The sequence below is a fragment of the Podarcis gaigeae genome (genome assembly GCF_964106915.1).
Source record: "Podarcis gaigeae genome assembly, chromosome: 4".
NCBI lineage: Eukaryota > Metazoa > Chordata > Lepidosauria > Squamata > Lacertidae > Podarcis > Podarcis gaigeae.
Window position 1 is genome coordinate 91,007,854 of NC_139677.1, and position 23,407 is coordinate 91,031,260.

General features: G+C 42.7%; 1 protein-coding gene across 17 annotated transcripts in view; it reads right to left on the reverse strand.

The window, feature by feature from the left end:
• Window positions 1-970: 970 nt before the first annotated feature.
• CEP295 (centrosomal protein 295) overlaps window positions 971-23,407 on the reverse strand; it is a 39,437-nt gene continuing 17,000 nt past the window's right edge. For 3 of the 17 annotated variants that reach the window (XM_083735826.1, XM_083735835.1, XM_083735834.1), the window contains 19 exons: window positions 21,976-22,082; window positions 20,697-20,906; window positions 20,120-20,235; window positions 19,013-20,009; window positions 17,880-18,057; window positions 17,266-17,418; window positions 16,693-16,908; window positions 15,471-15,577; window positions 14,402-14,549; window positions 13,967-14,203; window positions 11,934-12,067; window positions 11,389-11,533; window positions 8,856-9,514; window positions 8,326-8,499; window positions 4,378-4,498; window positions 3,604-3,804; window positions 3,034-3,133; window positions 2,427-2,526; window positions 971-1,324 (listed from right to left, as the gene is read on the reverse strand). In XM_083735826.1, the coding sequence (XP_083591952.1) occupies window positions 1,214-1,324; window positions 2,427-2,526; window positions 3,034-3,133; window positions 3,604-3,804; window positions 4,378-4,498; window positions 8,326-8,499; window positions 8,856-9,514; window positions 11,389-11,533; window positions 11,934-12,067; window positions 13,967-14,203; window positions 14,402-14,549; window positions 15,471-15,577; window positions 16,693-16,908; window positions 17,266-17,418; window positions 17,880-18,057; window positions 19,013-20,009; window positions 20,120-20,235; window positions 20,697-20,906; window positions 21,976-22,082 (4,214 nt within the window). In that variant the 3' untranslated portion in view covers window positions 971-1,213. The remainder of the gene's footprint in view (window positions 1,325-2,426; window positions 2,527-3,033; window positions 3,134-3,603; window positions 3,805-4,377; window positions 4,499-8,325; window positions 8,500-8,855; window positions 9,515-11,388; window positions 11,534-11,933; window positions 12,068-13,966; window positions 14,204-14,401; window positions 14,550-15,470; window positions 15,578-16,692; window positions 16,909-17,265; window positions 17,419-17,879; window positions 18,058-19,012; window positions 20,010-20,119; window positions 20,236-20,696; window positions 20,907-21,975; window positions 22,083-23,407) is intronic. The other 14 variants (XM_083735841.1, XM_083735840.1, XM_083735830.1 and 11 more) reach the window with 7 other exon arrangements.

The window sequence follows — 23,407 nt, forward strand, 5'->3', positions numbered from 1 at the left end:
CTCTCTCTCCCTTCCCCCCTCTCTCTCCCTCTCCCCCAGCAGCACCGGAGCTTGCCTGGAGGGGAGGGGCTTTCCCTGCTCTTTGTTCCGTTTCAGCAAACACAGCAACGAAACAGAGGAGGGTGGGCAGTAAGACCCTGAGGCAGAATGCAGGAAAGCAGACGCTTCCTCTTTTCAGTTTTCCCTTCTCCGTGAAGCGCCGCGATTTGATTTTTGCCTGGCGATTTGATTTTTGCCTGATTTTTCGGCTCCAGGGACCACACATTCGCTCTATAACACGCACAGACATTTCCCCTTCCTTTTTAGGAGAAAAAATCTGCGTGTTATAGAGGGAAAAATACGGTAATTCTGGGTTTAGGTGCTGCTTGGGGCTACCCCGTCCCAAGATGCCAGAAGCAGGTCTCTACTTTGTCTTACAGCCTGTCATCAGTGACTGACTGGTGGCAGTTCCAGTGTTAGACGCTTCAGGTTACAGACTCCGCTAACCCAGAAATAGTACCTCGGATTAAGAACTTTGCTTCAGGATGAGAACAGAAATCATGCAGCAGCAGCAGGAGGCCCCCGTTAGCTAAAGTGGTGCTTTAGGTTAACAGACCTCCAGAATGAATTAACTCAAGGTACCACTGTATCCAAAAGGTAGGATGGGAGCTGTTCTTAAAAAGTAGTTGGTGCTTGCATATACCGGTAGTTGCTTTTGGGTTAAAGCCCCATTTCATGTGCTGGTCATTACACACTGAAAGCCCAAAGTGAATTAGAAGATAGTTTAAAGGAACTACCACCTCCCCTTTAGTTACAACTGTGACTCTCATTGTTCTGCTGCCAATGACTTGTAACTTTCTGGTGGTGGTTTAACAAAACCAAATGCACTAAATTAGTGCAATATGTTTTAAGTTTTATAGTCCTCTTTTAAAAGTAAGATAAAGTATTTCCTTTGAACATAGTTTTCCCTTGCTAAAACAAACTCAATACCTAGATGTTAAAATTTTATTATAAATAACAAAGTGATACAAAAGCGGGGGGGGGGGGGATGTGAAGTTTTTTTTAAAAATTCCTTGATTTAAAAAGTCATAATTGTAGAAAATATGGCAATTTACCCTATAGAGCTTTGGCCATATTGGCAAATTATCCGAATTGAATGTAATATATATAAGGCTGGCACATCATATATTTACAAAGGTGACCTTGAGTCGTTTTTTTACTTTGCAGCGAAAAATTAGTCCACCTGAAAGTTCCTTCTGAAGCACATTATTTTTTCGCTGTTTTTCTGGCTCTTAGGTTTTCCAATGTTTTCTGTATTGAGATGGGAGGAAAAGTCAACTGTCAGCTAGGGAGAGTCAGCAAATAAGATGCACATAACCCACTCAATGGGTTTCAAGGATAATCAATGGGCTCTTTTCCCTAATAAATAGCTCTAGAATATTTCTCAACTTTAACTTAAAAGTCATACATATGCTTGCAAAAATCTTAAGATTTCACAGAATAATAATGTAGCAGCAGCTGCTTTTTCATTTTGGTGCATACAGCTTAGGCCCTAAATATCTTCTCCCCTATAGTCCTGCCCATCTGTTAAATTCCATGGGACTCTCTTGACTGCCACATTTTGTACATGTCAACATGGGAATGAGCATTCTTGAGGCAGGTGCCCTGATTGTGGAACTCCCTCTCCCTTTGAATACAGTTGAGTTTTCAGCGTCAACTGAAGACCCTCCCAATTGTTCAGGCCATTGTGAGATCTGCTGACTTTGCTGTTACGATTACAGTGGTGCCCCGCAAGACGAATGCCTCGCAAGACGGAAAACCCGCTAGACGAAAGGGTTTTCCGTTTTGGAGGTGCTTCGCAAAACAAATTTCCTATGGGCTTGCTTCGCAAGACGAAAATGTCTTGCGAGTTCCTGCGGGGTTTTTTTCCTTTCCCCCCGCTTTTCCCCAAGCCGCTAAGCCGCTTATCAGCTGATCCGCTAAGCTGCTTAACAGCTGATCCACTAAGCCGCTAATGGGCTTGCTTCGCAAGACAAAAAAACCGCAAGACGAAGAGACTCGCGGAACGGATTCTTTTCGTCTTGCGAGTTACCACTGTATTTTAAATGCTGTTTGCATTTTCTGCTGTCATGCACTCTGGGATCACTCCTGCAATAAGCAGGTAAGAAATACCTGGAGGCTGAATGGTTTCTCTATTCAGCCTTCAGGACTCCCCAGGCCACACCCAAATGTCCTTTTGCCATGATGGAGGGGAGTGCAGGGTACAATCCTTGTTTGGCAATAATGTTGGCTACTGCACAAAGGCAACCTATTGCTCCACCCACTTCTTGCCCTGCTTACCACCGATATTTCCCTCCTTCCTCCCCAAAGGTTGTCTATGAGAGAATGCATGCCTCAGGTTGAAAAAACCCTGCTTCCAAACCACATGGAGTTTGCAAGCATTTTACCTTTTGAAATGCCTTTGCTCTTTCCCGGTTTTTGGCATAGTTTTCTCGTCGCTCTCTCTCCTGCTTTCTGGTTTTCACTTCAGCTAGATTATTATACAACCTGCCCAAAGGTTTAAAAAAGTGCACATTAGCAGTGGACTGCCCGAAACACTCTCCAGAGGGGAGATTAGACAATAAAATAGTAAGATTCAGTGTTTATTAATAATGAGGCACTTTAATGAATAATGAAGGGCTTTAAGGCAGCTCTTGTTTCAATCTGAAATGGGAGCATGAGGCTTTTCAAGTCTCCAGACCCTCCCATTTTAAATTTCCAAGGCACAGCTTAAAAGGGGAGGTGGTTGGAGATTTGCAAAGCCATGTCTTTGACAGATGGGCAACCTCTCCCACCTGTGACTGACAGCTGAGGATTGTTGCTACGTTGGGAAGTGCAAGAGTCTTCCAACCAACTTGGATGTTTTTCGAATGCACCCCATGTTTTTGTTTTAAGGAGGGGAGGGGGAAATCAATCTATTTCTCAAAGTAAAAGGCAGGTCTTCTTCAAGCAAAAATCAAGTAGCCTGATCAGCTAAACTAGTTCGGTTTCTGCCCAATGTGGCTCCCACAATACCTTGAAGTGCGTTGGTACATCTGTGCTTCTGCTGCCTTCCTGTCCTCTGCGGAACACACTTTAAAGTCTTCTACTTTCTTCAAATGAGCAGCTGCTGCACCTTGGAGTTAATCAGAACACACTAAGTTTAACAAAGTTCATGAGACCACATTCAATAGGCAGTGTTTTTCCCAGAGCAACTATATGTTTTTTATTCACAATGGAATAGGAAATGGACTGCAGCAATGTTTGAATTTTAACCCACACTGAACAAAGTGTGGAAGGCATAACAACAGCATGCCGGATCTGACCAATGGCCCATCTAAATCCAACATCATGTTCTCCTAGCAGCTGATCAAATGCCCATGGGAAGCAGTAACACTCTCCCCAGCAACTGATGAACTGTTCTATAAGGACCCAGGGTGAGCGGTATACTTTGTAAAGCATCTCTGAAGTGGTTGAGTATTTCAAGGGGAAAAGGCCCCTTAATAACAATAACTAAGAGAAGAAAACATATGGGCCTATTCCATTCCTTGCTTGGTATCTCTGTCCCCCTTTCTAAAGCTCTGAATGGCTTGCTAATAAAATTACCAGGAGGCGACAAGTTCTCTCTTGATTTATGAAGATGTACTTCTTTCTCTTGAGATCCCTGAGCTGGAGGCTTTTCAGAACTTCGCTTTCTACTTTTGATCTTCTCTACTCTTTTACAGGATCTCTCAATGAAATCTTTCTTCCGCCTGAAAAACGCTTCCTGCAAGCTCTCGGTGACAGACGTGAACTCTGGCAACAGTGCTGTAGGGGAGGGAAGGTGAAACCTCTACTCATGAAGTTATTTGAGAGACCCTATTTCATTTACCATATATCATGTGGGAGTATGGTTTTTAGTACATATCCACGACAGCTTTTAAACTTTCACAGATCTAATTATTGTATCTCGGCTTATTAAAGAAGAAAATAATTAAACTAAAACATTAAGAGGCCCATTGGTGAGGATAAGCCATGCCTTTCAGACACACACAACAACGAAGGGAAAAACACATGTTTTCTCACCAACCAGTTTCTACAGATGGGAAGAAAATGCAACCAAAGGAGCCAAAAGCATGTAGATTTCTAGACTGGGATATAATCAGTTAATTCAGAATGCACTAAAAACAATGTTTTATTGCCCACAAGAAGGCGAGAACATGTCTAATAAAGGCTTTGCAGAGGACAGCTCTGTGCCTTTCTGGTCTTGGCATGGCCTAGAAGGATGCTCTCCTGAAAAGATGGATAAATCATTAGCTAAGCATCCATCATTCTTTTCCTGACGTAAGCTGATACGCTGCCTCAGCTCTTGTCCTTTTGCTGAAACTACTGCACACCTACCTTCTTGTTTGGAGCTTTGACAAGAATCCTCTTGGGTGCTGCAAGCTGCTAATGGATAGTCAGGCTGAGAGCAAATGGAGTTGTCCACTTCTGAATTTAAAGGTAAAAATTCTCTGCTCTGCTAAGAGAGTAAAATTGGCTGTAATAAGTAACGTGATGATCGTAAACTTTAATGTCACTTCATTACGAGGAATAAAGTACTGCTACAAAAGGAATTGCAAAAATTTAAAAACCAAATCGAAGCATAAATTGTCTTTTAAATTGGAATTCACGGGATTTGAGATACGAATTTGATCTCAAGCAGTGCGATGATTCTTAACACAAAGGACTTCAAGCATGTACAGAACAGCATAAGAAGCCACAAGAAGCCCCAGTTGATGTCGCTTTCCGGTGGCTTGGCTGTAGGAAAAAACTTACTGGGGGAACCTATAAACAACATAAACATTGTGTGTGTACTGGACACTGTATAGCAAAGGCTCAAAGGGTGGAATAGACACACAAGCACAGGAAGGTGCAAAGAGATGGAATTTGTCAAAGCAGCTTAACTCCCACAAACAGCAAAAGTATGGAAGGCTTGAATGCCCCTTCAAAGGATTCTCAAAGAGCCATACTGAATTGGTGGGAATGACTACTCCTCCCCTCGCTCTGTCATTCCAATCTGTTGTTTAATTTTAATGAAGTCCCCCTAAGGAATAGCAGTGCCAGAATCTGTGGCCCAACTTCTCACACTCCCACAGCTGGCCACATACACACAACTGTGCAAAAGTAGTGCATGCTCTAGTTATCTCCCACTTGGACTACTACAATGCGCTCTATGTGGGGCTACCTTTGAAGGTGGCCCAGAAACTACAACTAATCCAGAATGCAGCAGCTAGACTGGTGACTGGGAGCGGCCACCGAGACCATATAACACAGGTCCTGAAAGACCTACATTGGCTCCCAGTATGTTTCGTGTTGGTGCTGAACTTTAAAGCCCTAAATGGCCTCGATCCTATATACCTGAAGAAGCATCTCCATCTCCATTGTTCAGCCCAGACACTGAGATCCAGTGCTGAGGACCTTCTGGCAGTTCCCTCACTGTGAGATGTGAGATCCCAGTAGTGGCGCCTGCCCTGTGGAACGCCCTCCCATCAGATGTCAAGGAAGTAAACAACTACCTGACTTTTAGAAGATATCTGAAGGCAACCCTGTTTAGGGAAGTTTTTAATGTTTAATGCTGTATTGTGTTTTTAATATTTGGTTGGGAGCCAACCAGAGTGGCTGGGGAAACCCAGCCAGATGGGCGGGGTATAAATAAAAATTATTATATTATTACTACTACTACTACTACTACTACTAATAATAATAATAATAAATAAATTTTATTTATATCCCGCCCTCCCCAGCCGAAGCTGGGCTCAGGGCGGCTAACAACAATCAAAATAGTTCAACATTCTAAAAACATTCATTATAAGATTAATTAAAATCAAATTAATGGCAACCATCAAGCAAAATTCTGTGCAGGTTGCCAGAGGAGGGGGTCAGGCTGCGCCCTGACCAAAGGCCTGGTGGAACAGCTCTGTCTTGCAGGCCCTGCGGAAAGATGTCAGGTCCCGCAGAGCCCTAGTCTCTTGTGACAGAGCATTCCACCAGATTGGAGCCGCGGCCGAGAAAGCCCTGGCTCTAGTTGAGGCCAGCCTAACCTCTCTGTGGCCTGGGATCTTTAGGATGTTTTTATTTGCAGACCGTAAATTTCTCTGTGGGACATACCAGGAGAGGCAGTCCCGTAAGTACGAGGGTCCTAGGCCGTATAGGGCTTTAAGGGTTAAAACCAGCACCTTGAACCTGATCCTGTACTCCACCGGAAGCCAGTGCAGCTTGTATAGTACTGGATGAATGTGATCTTGCAGCGAAGACCCCATAAGGAGTCTCGCCGCGGCATTTTGCACCCGCTGGAGTTTCTGGGTCAGTCTCAAGGGCAGCCCCACGTAGAGCAAGTTACAATAATCCAGTCTGGAGGTGACCGTCGCATGGATCACAGTGGCTAGGTCAGGGCAAGAGAGATAAGGAGCCAACTGCTTAGCTTGGCGGAGATGAAAAAATGCCACCTTTGTTATAGCTGTAATCTGCGCCTCCATAGAGAGGGAGGTATCGAAGATTACACCCAAACTCTTAACGGACGGTGCTGGCACTAATTGCACCCCCGCAAGAGATGGGAGTTGCCCCCTCAATCCCATATCGCTCCGTCCCAGCCAGAGGACCTCTGTCTTCGAAGGATTTAACTTCAACCGGCTCCCACGTAACCATCCAGCCACAGCTTCCAGACATCTGGTCAGTGTATCTGGGGCCGAGTCAGGATTGCATCCATCAACAGATAGAGCTGGGTGTCATCGGCATACTGATGGCAACCCAGCCCAAAAATCCGGACAAGCTGGGCGAGGGGGCGCATAAAGATGTTAAAAAGCATCGGGGAGAGAATCGCACCCTGAGGCACTCCACACACCAAGGGGTGGCGCGATGACAATTCCCCCCCAAGCGCCACCCTCTGTCCCCAACCAGAGAGAAACGAGCGCAGCCATTGAAGGACTGTGCCCTGGATCCCCACATCGGCAAGGCGGCGGTCTAGGAGTTCGTGATCGACCATGTCGAAGGCTGCTGACAGATCTAGAAGAATCAGCAGCCCCGACCCGCCTCGATCCAGCTGCCTGCGGAGATCATCTGTTTGGGCGACCAGAGCCGTCTCGGTCCCATGACCAGCGCGGAAGCCGGACTGGAATGGATCGAGAGCCGATGTTTCATCCAGAAACCTACCAAGCTGTTCAGCAACCGCTCTCTCAATCACCTTACCCAGGAATGGAAGATTCGAAACCGGGCGGTAATTGGATAGATCTAAAGGATCTAATGATGTTTTCTTTAAGAGCGGACGCACCACTGCCTCCTTCAGTTCCCCTGGGAATATCCCGGTGCCAAGGGACAAATTGATGATATCACCCAGGGGGGCCCGCACCTCGTCTGGACACGCTCTAATCAGCCAAGACGGGCACGGGTCAAGAGGACAGGTGGTGGGCTTTCCAGCTTGGAGGAGTCTGTCCACATCGGCTGGGGATATCCAGTCAAAGTGGTCCATACTACTACAAAGTGGTTATACTACTATAAAAGGATCTCTGTGCACTCGTCCACGGGTTGTTGCTGGGCTGGTGAGAAACATCCAAAGAAGGAGAGAGGTTAAACTCAAAGAATTTGCTAAACAGGACAAGAACACACCTATGCAATCATGCACACACTTAAAACCCAATAGGCTAAAGACTTCTCTAGCACACTCCCTCTCTCTTCCATCATACATCTTTATTATAAAGCACATTTCTTCCTAAGTTATGCTAGGTGTGTGCTCAGACTGCACATATTTCCACGCCCTTCTTAAAGTTCAGTTTAATAGCTAGGATCTTGTTAAACCTAAATATCTGAAAGACTGTCTCCTTCCCTACAGACCCTCCAGGTTGTTAAGGTCAGCAGAGGTGGCTCTTGGTAGTTCCACCTGGTTCAGAAGTTTGGATGCGGTGGCCAAAAAGAGGAGAGGACTGTCTCTGTGGCAGCTGTGGAATTCCACCCCCACCGAGGTGCTTCTGGCTTCTTTATTATACAGCTTTTGGCAAAGGCAGAAGACACACCTCTTGACCCCGGCTTTCAACATCTGAGACAGGTGGTTCAGGACACATCTCTGAATGTAATATGTTTTAACTGTTTTTAATTCTGAACTTTAAAATGTTGTAACCCACCCTGGAACCTGTTGAGGAAGGGCAGGCAATCGGTTTGTTTATTAATAAAATAAATAAATAAATGCTGCAAATTCAAACCATGCTGTGATTTAAATTTCACGGATTATCCCTTTTTGCAAACTAGTAAAGACAACAATACCCTCACCCACAGAAAATGGGTCTATTGGGGAGGGGGAAGAACCAAAATGTTTACCATGGGACAGCTTATTGCTTCAGAATGATCAACGTAAGACAAGTTTTCGGTTTCCTCCTTTCTGCTCTCTGCTTGTCCAAAGAATTCCAAATCTGATTCTGCAATGCTGATGTCATTGGAGCTTATTAGAGTCAACTCGGGTTCTTCCATAATCCCTTGCCCTGTATGTGATTCCTAGAAATTAAAATGACAGAATGCTATGTTTTGGATGTGCATGATTTAATATAATTTGCACAGACATCACACATACCAGTATTGTTGCACACATACTTGAGATGCCAAGCTACCTTGACATTTAGCTCAATATTCCTTTACACCTGTTGAAAATTCAAAAACCCCAATGGAAGCTTAGGTGCCGCAGATGACATTTCAGAAGGCTCACAGGTAAACCGCAGACCTTGTGCTGGCTCTCTGTGATTTAGGTCAATGCTCTACTTTCATCAATATGCTAAGAAAGGCATGATTTGGACAGTTTCAGACTAAGCCCCAACTTGATACCACATGCTACTTAATAGTTTTAGTTCACTCACCCAGACTGGTACGTTTCTTGACAAAGAGGAACGTGAACTTTCAGCCTGCATGGCAGTCAAATTTGGTTGCTGAAATGCATCTGGCACTCTGCCAGTTTGCTGCACAGAATTTTGCACAGGGCTCACTGAGATCTTAGAGTTCATTTCTGGAGTCAAACTCGGCATCGTCTCTGTTATTAGAGGACTCTGATCTCCCACAGTTTGCAAAGTACACTGAGAGAGATCAATTTCTAAATCCTCATTTATAGCTGCCTTTTCTGTAACTGTATTACACTTGCTGTCGGTTGATGCAGTGGGTAATTCGGCAAAATACAGGATCTCTTCTTTCGTTGACGTGTCTTCTTTCTCCGACTCTGTGATCCCAAGAGCACTATTTCTTTTTCCATTATCCGGAACTAGCTGATAAAATGAGCCTCCATCTTCTGCTAGGCTTGGACTACGGAAATTTTCAATGGAAGAATAAAGGGTGGTGATCTCCTCATTTCCCTGCTCCTCATACTGTGTGCTCTCAGGTGCGATATAGATACTGCTCCCATTAGTTTTACTCATTTCAAGGTTTTGTTCTGACTCCGCGCTGAAGGATCCATACTTATCACCACTCTGTGGAAACTCTCTTAAGGAAGATTGCAGAGGTAGGTGTTCAAACGATTCTTCAACACCTGGAATGGAGAAACAAAAACAAAAATTCTAACCAGGCTCAAAGCAGAACTGAATTTCAAGAAGAGGTGGGGTGATTTTTGTTTCTTTTCTTCGTTAGAAACACAGGATACTAATTGTAGCTTAGTACAATACTGTACATGATTTGCATGCAACAGATTGCAGGTTAAATCCTGGTGTTTCCAAGTAGGGCTGGGAAAGATTCCCGGAACCCCTGAAGAGCAGCTGCCTGTTAGTGTCAACAGTACTGAGCTAGATGGGCATATGGTCTGACTTTGCATAAGCTCAGACTACTTGACTATACAGCCAAATACTGTCTACTCTGGCAGGTAGCGGGTTTCTAGGTTCTCAGGCAGAGGCGTCTTTCACATCACCTATATCTTAACCTTTGACTAGAGATGCCATAGACCAACTTTCTGACTAATTGCTGAATTATAAGATAAATAGGTAAAAGGTAAAGCACCCCTGGACAGTTAAGTTCAGTCAAAGGCGATTGTGGGGTTGCGGTGCTCATCTCACTTTCAGGCAGAGGGAGCCGGGGTTAGTCCACAGACAGCTTTCCGGGTCATGTGGCCAGCATGACTAAACTGCTTCCAGTGCAACGGAACAGCCGTTTACCTTCCTGCCACAGTGGTACCTATTTATCTACTTACACTGGCGTGCTTTCAAACTGCTAGGTTGGCTGGGACAGAGCAACGGGAGCTCACCCCGTTGCGAGATTCGAACTGCCGACCTTCCGATCAGCAAACCCAAGAGGCTCAGTGGTTTAGACCACAGCACCACCCACTGAGTTATAGCACTTCCCTTATAAAGCTCTCTCTAATAATGAGAGAAGACTGTGCAGAAGCTGATTAACCAGACAGAGAGACTGTCTCTAAATGCCAGATGCCATTGTCCTGGAAGCTACAGAACATCAACGGAGTTAACAACTAATCTTATCAAATGCTCATACCAGCATGCTAAGAATGTTTACCATTATTGTGTCTTTGGCACCGGATTTACTGAGAAAATCAATTAAGAGTTTCAGCCAAGTCAAAAGATTTCAAACCCAACTGAACCACTTATCCAAACTTAAAGGATTAATAGAAATAGACCACACTCTACTGAAAGAACCCCAACTTGATGATGGATTCTATTAACCAAGTATGCACACCGTGGGAGTGGTGAGTTGTTTTCTCACAACCGCACATACATATATCGCTTAGCGCTTCCAGCAAATGACTATTTGAAGAATGCTTTGGTTGCTCCAGCCATGTAAAGTAATACCTACTGTATACACAACCGGTATAGTAAAGAGAGAGACATTAGTTCAGTCTATGTTTATGAGTAGGGACGCGGGTGGCACTGTGGGTTAAACCACAGAGCCTAGGACTTGCTGATCATAAGGTTGGCGGTTCGAATCCCCGCAACGGGGTGAGCTCCTGTTGCTCGGTCCCAGCTCCTGCCAACCTAGCAGTTCGAAAGCACGTCAAAGTGCAAATAGATAAATAGGTACCGCTCCGGCAGGAAGGTAAACGGCGTTTCCGTGCGCTGCTCTGCTTTGCCAGAAGTGGTTTAGTCATGCTGGCCACATGACCCAGAAGCTGTCTGCGGACAAACGCCAGCTCCCTCGGCCCATAGAGCGAGATGAGCGCCGCAACCCCAGAGTCGGTCACGACTGGACCTAATGGTAAGGGGTACCTTTACCTTTATGTTTATGAGTATCTCCAGGCTTGGTTATGCACATTGCACTTTAATTTATTGCTTTGTAGGTTTATGAGTTTATATACCCATTCTAGTAAAATTGTCCTTTATATTCATAAGCCAGTTTTTGGTGTTGCTGGTTTGTTGGATTCCATTAACCGGCAACCAGAACAGTTTCTGTCCTGTGAATTACCTTGACTCTGCTCCTTTGCCTCCTTGCCACTCTGTTGCGTTGGTGGAATATCACTGAGTTTTCCTGTACTGAGAAGAGAAAGGTTGTTGCTTCCTTCTTCCAAGCTGGAAACTGTTAATTCGTGGCTCTTCAATAAAGTGGAATTCTGCGGACAGAGAGAGACCAAGTACGTTATGAGAAATTTAAGAATTGAGAGATTCAAATTTTACTTTCAAGTAATATATCTGTTAAATGACAAGCTAACTGATAACATCCACTGTGGAATCTTACATGGCTATGTAGGAATCTGAAGATAATTCACATCCCCACAGAAGAAGCCTATTTGAAGACCTAACCTCTAGGGGTAAGGTGCGCTAAAGCTTGTCACCCACCAGGTAAGGGGGAAAGAAATCTCCTGGACTTGCCCCTACTTCCCCTGAATTTTGTAAGATTACAAACTGCTTCAACACTATAAATACCAGAAATGGTTTTATGTGAGAATAACAGTAATCAGTTCTAAACTGTAATAACCCGCGATGTGTAGGAATAAACACTTTTTTAAATACCTTGCTTAGGTTCTTGCTGTTCTGAGAAAAGGTTGAGAGCGTATCAAAGTCAGGTCTTGGTTCCAAAGGCTTAAAAAGCTCACGGTGGAAATTTGGAAAACTTCTCTCAAGGTCAGTAGTATCGACTGCTAGATCTTAAAAAAACAAAAACGAAAGGTTAAAAGGAAAATTGACTGTTGCCAAAACAGTATGCTTCACATCACACATCAAACACACTGGCGAAGAGGCAGCATGTGCATTTAAAAATAAACGGCTAAGCACTCTTTAATGCTTTCACATCTTCAAAGATGGTCTTCTGGGATAATCTCAACTCAATCCAGCAGTCTCAACATTTAAAAGGTTGTACCAAATGGTCACAATCATTTAAAAATACAGTGGTACCTCTGGTTAAGTACTCAATTCGTTCTGGAGGTCTGTTCTTAACCTGAAGCACTACTTTAGCTAATGGGGCCTCCTGCTGCTGCTGCTGTGCCGCTGGAGCATGATTTCTGTTCTCACCCTGAAGCAAAGTTCTTAACCAGAAGTACTATTTCTGGGTTAGCAGAGTCTGTAACCTGAAGCGCATGTAACCTGAAGCGTATGTAACCTGAGGTACCACGGTATGTATTAATTTATCATACTTTTAAAACGCCCTTAATCCTGTAGGACCCCAAGGCATGGTTATTCTTTTTTCTTTTTTCTTTTTAATAGATATTTATTAAAGTTTTAACAAAATACAACAAAGAAGAAAAAAACACAAAACAGAAAAATACAAAAAACACAAAAAACAGATAAAAATAAAAAGGAGGGGGAAAAATCCATTATTCTTTTGCTAACTTTAAAGCTCATATCCTTATTTTCCTGACCTCCTCACACCTTCCCTTTTTGTATTCCCATTTACATAATCAGATCAGCAAATCCTTACCCTCTTTTATCTATCTTAACTCTATATCTTAACTCTATTTACCTTAACTCTATATCTTAACATGTTACAACTCTATGTTTTCACCCATTATCAATTCACTTATTGTATACTCTTTTTAACTTTGTTGCTAATACCACTTATTTCCAATCCAACATCATTTTAACATTCATTAATTTTATAATGTTTCTGCAGATAGTCTTTAAATTTCTTCCAGTCTTCTTCCCCAAGGCATGGTTATTAAAACTCTTAACACCCCAAACTATACAGCAGGAATGGGGAACCTGTGACCCTTCAGATGATGTTGGGAGTACAAACACTCATCACACCACTGGCTGTCAATCATGCTGGGCGGAGCTGCTGGGAGTTCTAGTCCAACTTTATCTGCAGGACCACAGGTTCCACATTCTGCTATACAGCAAAAACATTTCCATCAGTACACAGCAGCAACAGCCGCAATACTCAACCCTATGCAATCTCTCAAAGGCCTGAATTTAAAAAATGTGTCTTAAGTTGTCAACAAGGAAGACAGCCATACTTCCAGGAGACAGAGTGCCATAACCAACCAGTAAGCCCCTATATCCCATATAGAGGTTATAGTCATTGGCAAGACTTGAAACAGGGCTTTCCCCACAACTCTCAAGGCTCCAAGTCACAAGGTGTAAAGACTAAGGAGAATCAACCAGCACCTCATCCCACCCATTTCTCCCAATAAGGGTGACCAAGGTGGTTTTCTGCGCCAAACCCAGAACTGAAGCCAGGTTGAAATGGGTATAGAGAGATGCATTTTTAGTATAGCTACAAAACTGTTTACCAACAATACAAACTGCAACAAGAATGGGAAATCCAAAAAGGAAGTAGGTGAGGAGGTTATATCAAAAAAGAGGTTCATTGAATCAACATGTTGCAGACTCTACTGGTCTTTGTTCTGTGAAATTCAGATATATCTCCTATTTCTCATGCTATCAAGCTATGGTATAGTATTATGACCTTAGCCGTGCACCTTTGTCCAGCCCTATAAAGAAGAATATGTTGCTTGGACAACACACAAAATTAAGTTTAAAAAAAAATACAAATTCATTCCCCCTGAATACTTCTGAATTTGCTATTTTTCACCTTCTACTAACATTACCATGGGAAGAGATGTTGCTTAAAGATGACCAGCTGAAATCTCTTGTATATTTGTCTATGATCTGTTGAATTTTACGTCGATCCGAGTGCAACATTTCTCCAAACAGATGGGAGCCAGGAGCTTCTGAAGGATCATCCTGTTTACACAGCAGAGAAACTGAAGGACCCAAAGCAGTATTTGCTTTCTCTTTCAAAGGAGAACTGAAATGACCCGGTTGTTTCCTGCCTGAATGCGACTCTGCAAGACATAGCACAACCATGCTCAACTTCATTAAAAATTCTGTGCAAATCAAGAAAATAAATGGTTCGATCCATAATTAAAAGAGCTGTGCAACTTATTCAGACTACTCCACAGCACACTTTCATGTCGGACACAGCCATGTAAAATAAACAGAAAAACCCAGTCTATTGTATTACAGTTTGTAAGAAAATGTACCTGTATTGGCAAGACTTCTATCAGGATTGGAACTGGCAATGCAGCTGGTAGCAGAAAGCGAAGATGAAGCGAAATAGCCACATGCTACCTGTTGTGTAGATGTCTGTGGACTTAATGAAGAAGGGCACCATTCTGTAGAAAGTGTTACCTAAGGCAATAATACATATGAAATATAACGATTATGAGTTCCAGAACCCCAAGTGCTCGGAATTGCAACACATTTTGTTCTGAGCTCAGGTCAAGTGTATAAACCTCCATGTATTCAATTGTCAGTACACATCAGGCTCATCATTGCTCAGTAAAGTCTCTCTGTCTCTCATTCATTCATTCATTCATTCACTCACTCACTCACTCAAATTCCACTCACTCATTCACTCGTTCCATTCACGCATTCATCCAACAGTAACCATACATCACAAATCACCATGCTCTCAATTCAGACTTGTATTGCTTCCCAGAACAGTTTACAAATCATGCACCGCACAGACCAGTTGATCTTTTGGGCGCTCAGATTTGGCTAATTCTCATCACAGAGTCACCGAGTAAGAGGCTCTCAGAGGAAAAGTGAAGCAATGCAAGACACAGTCGTGCTTATTTACTAATGGAAAGTGGTTTGTGTCTTTTTCTAATGTTATACGGTATGAGAGATGTAAACGTCAGGTTTTTAAAATAAGTAATACTATTCAAAATATTATGCCTTGTTTCCCAGATTATTATTTTTTAATAGTCAAAGACAATTAAATGAGAATTTTAACTCCACAAATGAGGGAAGCAGACTGCACAGCTGGTGCTATATTCAGCAGTGCTGCGTTCCATTTAGTATTTTGCCGCCAGAAAACTTTTGCAAAACAAAACTAGATATGAAAGTTAAAGAAAAAGAGCGGAGCTTTTCAGAGCTCCCTAAAGCAAAACCAAGAATGAACAGCTCTCATATCTGAATGCAAGTTTGTAATTAACAGTTCCAATTAATTTTTTTTTTTTGGAAAAAACACAAAGATTAGAGAAAAGGAAGCAAGCTCATTTAAAATAAATGCTGTGTATTACACGTTAAAACCCAGTAGTGACTAACCATACAATCAGGTCTAAATGAAGGATCAGGATACGTAGCTATTATCTTTCCAGTATCATCAGAGCTTGGTAAGCCTCGATCTCTAAGACGGAGTTCGCAGGAGTGGGCTGAACACACAAAAATAAAATAAATCAGAATGAGAAAGAGTAGGAAAACAGCAAGCATTTTTGAATCTGAACAGGTTTTATTCCATAAGCCATTCCCACTTCTTCATTTCTGCCCAGGTTTGCTACCATTTATCAGAGAGTACATGCTCTGCTCCCATTTCATATGTTGCAATCTCACCTGCACACAGAATAGCACGTCCTTCATAGACTTTGTTTGGAAATACCAGCTACTGCTCTGCAGAACAGGAGTGCTCTCAGGGACTTAGAATGATTCATACCAGGACAGAAAGAAAACCTAACTTATTCAGAGCTGAAAATGTTCTAACAACCATTTAATACATTATGGCGTTGTCAGTTTGATTTTAGGGGTGAAAATCAAGGTGCTGCTTTTGATAACAGGCCAATTAATGGCTTCGGCTCAACAAACTGCCATGTTGTTGATCAGAAGTCCCCAAACTTTGGGGGCCTGGGGGCACATTTGGAAAACTAAGAAACGGCTGCCACTGTTGCAACATGGTCTCCTTTATGAGGAAGGGCACGATATAAATTGGTTAAATAAATCAACAGAAACAAAATCAAACCCATTTCACAGACGAACCCCTCTCCTAAAACTGGACTAAACACTTACACATACCAAAACAAATAAAACACAGATAACAAAACAGGCAACTCCATTTCCCCAAAAGAATGCACTCCCCACCCCCCAAAAAATCTAAAAGGTGTTTTTTTAAAAAAAAAAACACACAAACCAAACTTGATTATTTTTTTGACGGGGCAAGCGGACTTAAGAGGCACCAAGAGGGGTGATTGAAGGGCACTGTGTTGCCATCAGGTGTTCTGCTGGAGACCAAAGGAAGCTCTCAGCTATATTACCCATGCACCAAATGGAATCAACTTGTTATGGGAGCTATTGTGCAATGATGTAATGGCCTCCCCTTGGAGCTTAGGTGTTCTTTAGAAGCAGTGCCATGACACATTAGCTTTCCATGGATCTAATATAAAGCAGACACAATATTTGGCTTAAGCTAACATTATCATCATTAGGTTTGATGAGGCAGATTGCAAACCAAAAGGGCCCCCAAGACACCCATGCTTCAAAAAGCAACACTTCTCACCTGAGTCACACAAGCCACCGGTTTCCATCGCTGACTTCTCACGCCATAATTCACTGAACTGGATCTCACTTTCATCAGAACTTGGTTCTTGGCCATCCACCGTAATTCTTAATAAATCTGTTTCTTCATGGAGATCTTCATCTAGACTGATGCTGGACTGCCACTTATGGGCCCTTGAAGCCTGGCAAGTATCTCCAGTAAGAGGTTCTCTGTAACCTGCAAGTGTCAGTTGCCAATTGTTAGAAGTAAAACCAATACTTGGCTGAACTTTTAAAATACCTTATTTCAATTGGAAGATTAAAAAAGGATCCCTTTTGAAAGCAGCTTGATTCAGCTGCTGCGCAGCCCTAACAGATTTTGTAGCGGCAATACCGTATTTTTGTAGGTTCCTTCTGCTCTAAGCACTACTTAATGAGAGGATATTGGATTTGTTCACCAATCATTACCTTGGAATTATGCTCCGCAATTTCTGATAAGTCTAGGAAAGGTCAGAAGCTTTGGGATTTTACAGCAAGAGAGGATGAGCCATAGCATGTAAGAACTTCTGATCAACACCACACTTTTACAATTTACCTGTAGAGGAAAGTCTGCCACTCCGTGGTGTGTCAAGTTCTGGTATAGCGCTAAGTTCATGCTGTTCCAAATCGAGCCCTAGCTTTATTTTTGACAAAGGCGGCTTTGAAAGTCTCCATGTCTGTTCTCTTCCCCAGGTGTCTTGAAATCGCTCTGTAAAGTAAAGGTAAGTTCAGGTGACCTGCAACTGATATAGCAGCTGGAACACTGAGCTACAAACTAAGAGATCCCCAGTTAACATTTCACTTCTACTCAGCCTGAGGCATGTCATTCTCTCAGCAATCCAAGGAAAACAATACTTACCTTTGTTCCATGGCTGGGAAATAAATACTACTACCCTACTAGGTAGGTGCCTGCAGGCATCAGGTTACACCTGGGATTCTGATCCCCATTTTTGAAAACCTGTGTTTCACTTAAGGCATGAAATAGGTCTGAGTAGCAGTCAGGCTTTCCTCTTTTAAAAAATGGGATCAGCCAGTTCATGCTAGAATCCCTGATGAAGAGTTCTGGAGAGCTGTGCAGTATATTTTGTTCCAACAGATCAATTTGAAGGAAGAAGGGAACTCAAAACAGACACAAAAGCAGGTTAACTTGACATAACAAAAGGTGCTTACCGATCTGTTCATTTGGACGAACACTATGAAACAAAATGTCCTTTTCAGCATGACTGCTCATATCAGCGACGTGAACCATTTCTTGGTTGCTGTCTTTTGCTCCTAGTGTTGGCAGCAGATGGAAGTCATCAGTCTCTCGCTGCTCTGTCATATCTCTGCATGTGCTGGACGGTCCTGCCTATAAGTAGAAATTAAGAGTACCTAAACACAAGCATTTTTTCCCCACTGTAAGGCATCACACACATCCAAGAGATGATTAGATATTTAGAGCAATTCTATGGTTGCTTACTTATAAGTTCTACTGTGTTTAATGGGGTTTACTCCCAAGTAAATGCACACCAAATTGCAACCTATACATAGAACTGGAGCAGCCTTATTACTAATCCATCTACCCAGGAGTATGTCTGCCAGAAAGAGGCTAGATCCTTTAACTAAATATTAAAAGTTTTGAATCTGGGATCTCCAAATTGCAAAGGATGCACTCCACCACTGAACTGTGCATGTCGCCTCTTTTCCAGGGACTTTCAGTTATGTTCACAGAGCTGATTCAGAATAAAAAAACTAAGATTAAAAAATGATTGCAAAAATGCTCTTCCATTAATACACTGAAGAAGGGAGGAACATTTTCCTTTAGAACTGTGGAAAGAATAGAGCTAATGGGAAGTGTGTGGGTGAGAGAGAGAAGCAGAAATGTTTTCTGAGGCCTGAAATAGAAGTATTCATAACTTTGAAGGGAAATTGGTATTTTCTCCCAAAGTTATGAGTGAAATACTTTCAAAAGCTGTGCTTTGAAAATATTGCTACAGCCAACTCACATTGCTGCCACAGTAGTTGTTTGAACAAAGGCACTTAAAATTTAATATACCAAAATTATATGGTAAATTATGCTCTTCACATACTTAAAAACAGAAATATTTAGGATACATTTCAGTGCTTCCCAAAATATCACCCCCCTAAAAAACAGAATTCATAATTTCCAGAAATTGTACATCTCTAGACAAGAGTTGACTGAAACGATGGCAACGAAAGTGCAGCTGCTCAAACTTTAGGAAAACAAATCAGAGAAAAGTTCTCATTCTGAATTAAACTGAAGAACAGTCAAAATGTTTTCACGCCATGTATTTAAAGCATACCTTTTTAATAAACTCCTTTAAAGCTTCCTGCTGCTGTTCCATTTGTTGTTTCAGCTGAGTATGTTTTTTCAGGAGCAAGTCCTCTTGTACCTTCTGCCGAGAAAGAAGAGCTTCCCTTTGCTTATCTAGCTGCTCTTGTAGTTCTTTCAAGTGTTCTTGCTGAGCTTGAATGCTCTCAGAGGAAGACATCATTCTGTCCCTTAATTCCACTATATCAGAATAACCGGGAATGGATCCACTTCCATTTTTTAACGCGTAGGATTCCTGGGTCTTTTGACTCTCGCTAGAAACAAAGGAAAGCACAGACGAGAGGGGCTGCAAAGGAGAGAGGTTAGCTTGCTCCAAGGTTGTTCTTGTCCAACTTTCGGGAGGTTTGTGCTGGTACTTTAAGGTTGCTGGCAGGAGAATCTTCTCCGCTAAACGTGCATGAGACGTCAGTTTATCAGACCAGAGTGTTTCTGCAGACACAGAAGAGCTGCCCACAGGGAAATTGAATGGGGAATGCTGTGTTTGAGCCACCGGCTGAGTTGTAACAGAAGTGTCCTGTGACTTAAGCGTTAATGATTCTGGAATGCTGTGAAATTCCAATGACTGTGCTGAAGGTGTCTCCACTGCGCCCGGTTCTTCTGTCTGTTGGTGTGAACTGTAAGCCTGTGTCAACTGAAAAAGCCTTTGGTCATGCCCACTGCCCACATCAAACCGTTGTTCTGTTCCCCCCTGCTCTGATGATGGCACTGCCAACATCCAAGGCGGTTTTGAATGCTCAGCTGACTCTTGTACAGGAGCAGTCCCAAATGGCTGGTCTGCTGCTAGATGAACTCTCTGCAAACCACGATATCCTTGTAATTGTGAAGGCGCGTCAGGGACAGAATCTTGCTGTGTACGTCTGTTAGCAGGACCTAACAAGGACGCAGAAACTGAGCGGTATCTCTGTTTCAGCTTGTTCTGATACTCATGCAGACGCTTCCTGGCTTCTTCGACCGACACTCTGTGCATCCTAAAAGAGACATATATTTATATATTTGAGCAGGTAACACTTTTCAGGAGCAGTACTGCCAAGATAGCATCAAACAGGTAGTCAGGAATCTCGTGTTGACAGAAAAATACCTGTTTTGGATTAGAAGGCGTTGCTGATAGTCGCGAATCATCTGTATATGATCGTCCTCTGTATGATCACCCTCTACAGAACTGCCGGCTGCCTGTAGCTCTATGGCTCTTTCAAGCTAAAGAGAAATTAAATGAAGAAAATATCAAGCACTGTGCAAAAGGCAATCACTTGAATCAGTTCTGTGGGGAACAGTTAGTTTCTGTTTCAAAGCCAACAGCGGTCACAATATGACAGTATTTACTGAGGTGGATCTTCTTTGAGGGTAGCCATATGCTTTACATGTATGGTGTGGATCCACCCTTATAAATACATCCAAACTGGGGGTCATGATTTGTTTTACTCCAAACAAACCACGATCTTAAGCAAAGGCTTATGATTGGCTTACAAATCATAGTCTCTTTGAGCAGAATCAACCATTTCAAGGGAAAACCTGTGGTTTGTTGCTCCTGCTCATGAGGTGGCAGGAGTGATCTTCATTTTCACATGGAAGCATCATCTATGGCTTAGTATGATGCGAACAGCCACAGAATTAGCAAATCCAGCATTATGTCAGGCAAAACAACTTTTCTCCTTCACCTTATGTTGTACTTCCTGCTGCTGGTGTACAAAGGGGACCCTAATATCCACTTGTTCCGTTTGGGATTCTTGATCTTTCATTTCTTGCTCTTTTTTAAATTCCTGTTCCTGGCGCTGCAACTGAGCCTTCAGAAAATCAGCCTCCAGACGTTTCTTCTGCTGTTCAATTTGCTGTAGCAATGCCAACTGCTGTTGCTTTTGGTGCTCTATCTAGTCAAAGGAATAGCAATTCCATATGTCAGTTACAGAAGGAATCCATGGTACACAATGACCCTCCCATTAAATAAATTCTTTGACAGAACAACATTTATCACAAGTATTAATTTGGATAAAATACAGAATCACAAAATAGTTACTCATCAAGAGATTCTTGCAATTAGTAAAAACTACACTGCTTCCCTGTAATTAAACTTTCTATGGAAACAACACTGAGAATAAATAATAACACCCATAATTTTACAATACAGCTTTGAATTGTATGATACTACAGTCATATCATAGTGATCACAGATGTCTAAGAAAAAGAAGAGTGAAACCTAGAAACTAAATTGAAGTTAACTGGATATTTAAGACTGACTTCTATGCATTCCTGGCATTGTGACTGTCACAGGTTTGAAGCCATGCAAGTACAAGCTTACATTAGCAATTACTCTTGGCTGTCAGAAGGAACGAAACGAGAGAACTCTATCAATTGTGTAGGTTTCCATTCCTCTCACCCCACAGAGTAGAGCAGGGATAGGAATCTCAGGAAGGGCGGGGGGGGCAGGCCACACACCCCTCCCCAACCATCCACTTGTGTGTTGTTGCCTTGCTGCAATGTGCCCTTGAACTCTGACAACTGCTTGCCTGGAGGATGGAGGTGTCTGTGTAGAAACTAGGGTACTTTACACAGGTATATTTGCATTCATGGCTCCACCCACTTTTGCCTCTGACCCTGGAAGGCTGCCCAGAAGGGAATGTGGAAACTCAGGCCAAAAAGGTTTCCCATCCCAGGTGTAGAGAATAGTTAAAGCTATTGTGCAGGTCACTGTGGGAAACAGCCGGGTGTTTTTGTGTTTCATACTTTTTCATTATCCTGACGTTTAGCCTTAATTGTTCTTGAAATGAGTTTTCTGACATTCAGTTTCCTGTAATTTGAAATCGAAACACTAGTGACTTAAGTGCCCCATCTTATTGGTGTTAATTTATACTCTGCTCTTCATTATTCACACAACCCCAGAGGGAGGGACAACACTGGCATATCATAATGGAACTGCTGTAGAATGAAAAACAGTTATACCTGGTTTTGTCTTTCTGCTTCCTTTCTGAGTTTAGTTGCTTGTTCTTGTGGGTGATCTAGAACTACATTTCCAGCAACAATACTTTGGTCCAGTATCTGTGGCAGTTCTAGGTAGACACACATAAAACATGAATATGTAGATTAAGGATAGTTACTTATGTTAGACCCTGCATCATTTTATATAATTTATTATTTTAATTTCTATGCCACCCTTCATCTGAGATGAAGGGCAGTTTACAATATAAACACACAAAAACCACAGTATAGCCATAGTTCTTTTGATAACAAATTAAAGTCATCTTATAATTTATGACAGTCATACTGATGCCACCACTGCTGGTCAGCTTCCAAAGAGGTGTTTCAGCTCACAGAAGGGGTTTGTGTCCTCACCCTGTTCCCTATCTAGCTTTTTTTTTTCTGCTGGCAGGAAAAAGTTATTTGAAGGGGTGTAGGAATAATTCTGTGTCCAGGGCAGTTTGTACGCAGGCTGAGATCCTACCTGCCCATGGACTGTCTTGTGCATGCTCTGGTTATCTCCCGCTTGGACTACTGCAATGTGCTCTACGTGGGGCTACCTTTGAAGGTGACTCGGAAACTACAACTAATCCAGAATGCGGCAGCTACACTGGTGACTGGGTGTGGCCGCCGGGACCATATAACACCGGTCCTGAGAGATCTGCATTGGCTCTCAGTACGTTTCCGAGCACAATTCAAAGTGTTGGTGCTGACCTTTAAAGCCCTAAACAGCCTCAGTCCTGTATACCTGAAGGAGCATCTCCACCTCCATTGTTCAGCCCGGACACAGAGATCCAGCACCGAGGGCCTTCAGGTGGTTCCCTCATTGCGAGAAGTGAGAACAAAACAAAATTCCTTCCAGTAGCACCTTAAAGACCAACTAAGTCAGTTCTTGGTATGAGCTTTTGTGTGCATGCACACTTCTTCAGATACACAGTGTATCTGAAGAAGTGTGCATGCACACGAAAGCTCATACCAAGAACTGACTTAGTTGGTCTTTAAGGTGCTACTGGAAGGAATTTTGTTTTGTTTTGACTATGGCAGACCAACATGGCTACCTATCTGTAACTGTTGCGAGAAGTGAGGTTACGGGGAACCAAACAGAGGGCCTTCTCAGTAGTGGCGCCCGCCCTGTGGAACATCCTCCATCAGATGTCAAGGAAATAAGCAGCTATCCTATTTTTAAAAGACATCTGAAGGAAGCCCTGTTTGGGGAAGTTTTTAATATTTAATTTAATGCTGTAGTGTTTTTAACACTCGATTGGGAGCCGCCCAGTGTGGCTGGGGAAACTCAGCCACATGGGGGGGCAGCATTATTATTATTATTATTATTATTATTATTTGCTCCTTTGGCTCACAAATTAGTTTCAAAGTTCTTTGAATCCTGATCATCATCATGGTCAGTTTTAATTCCTAA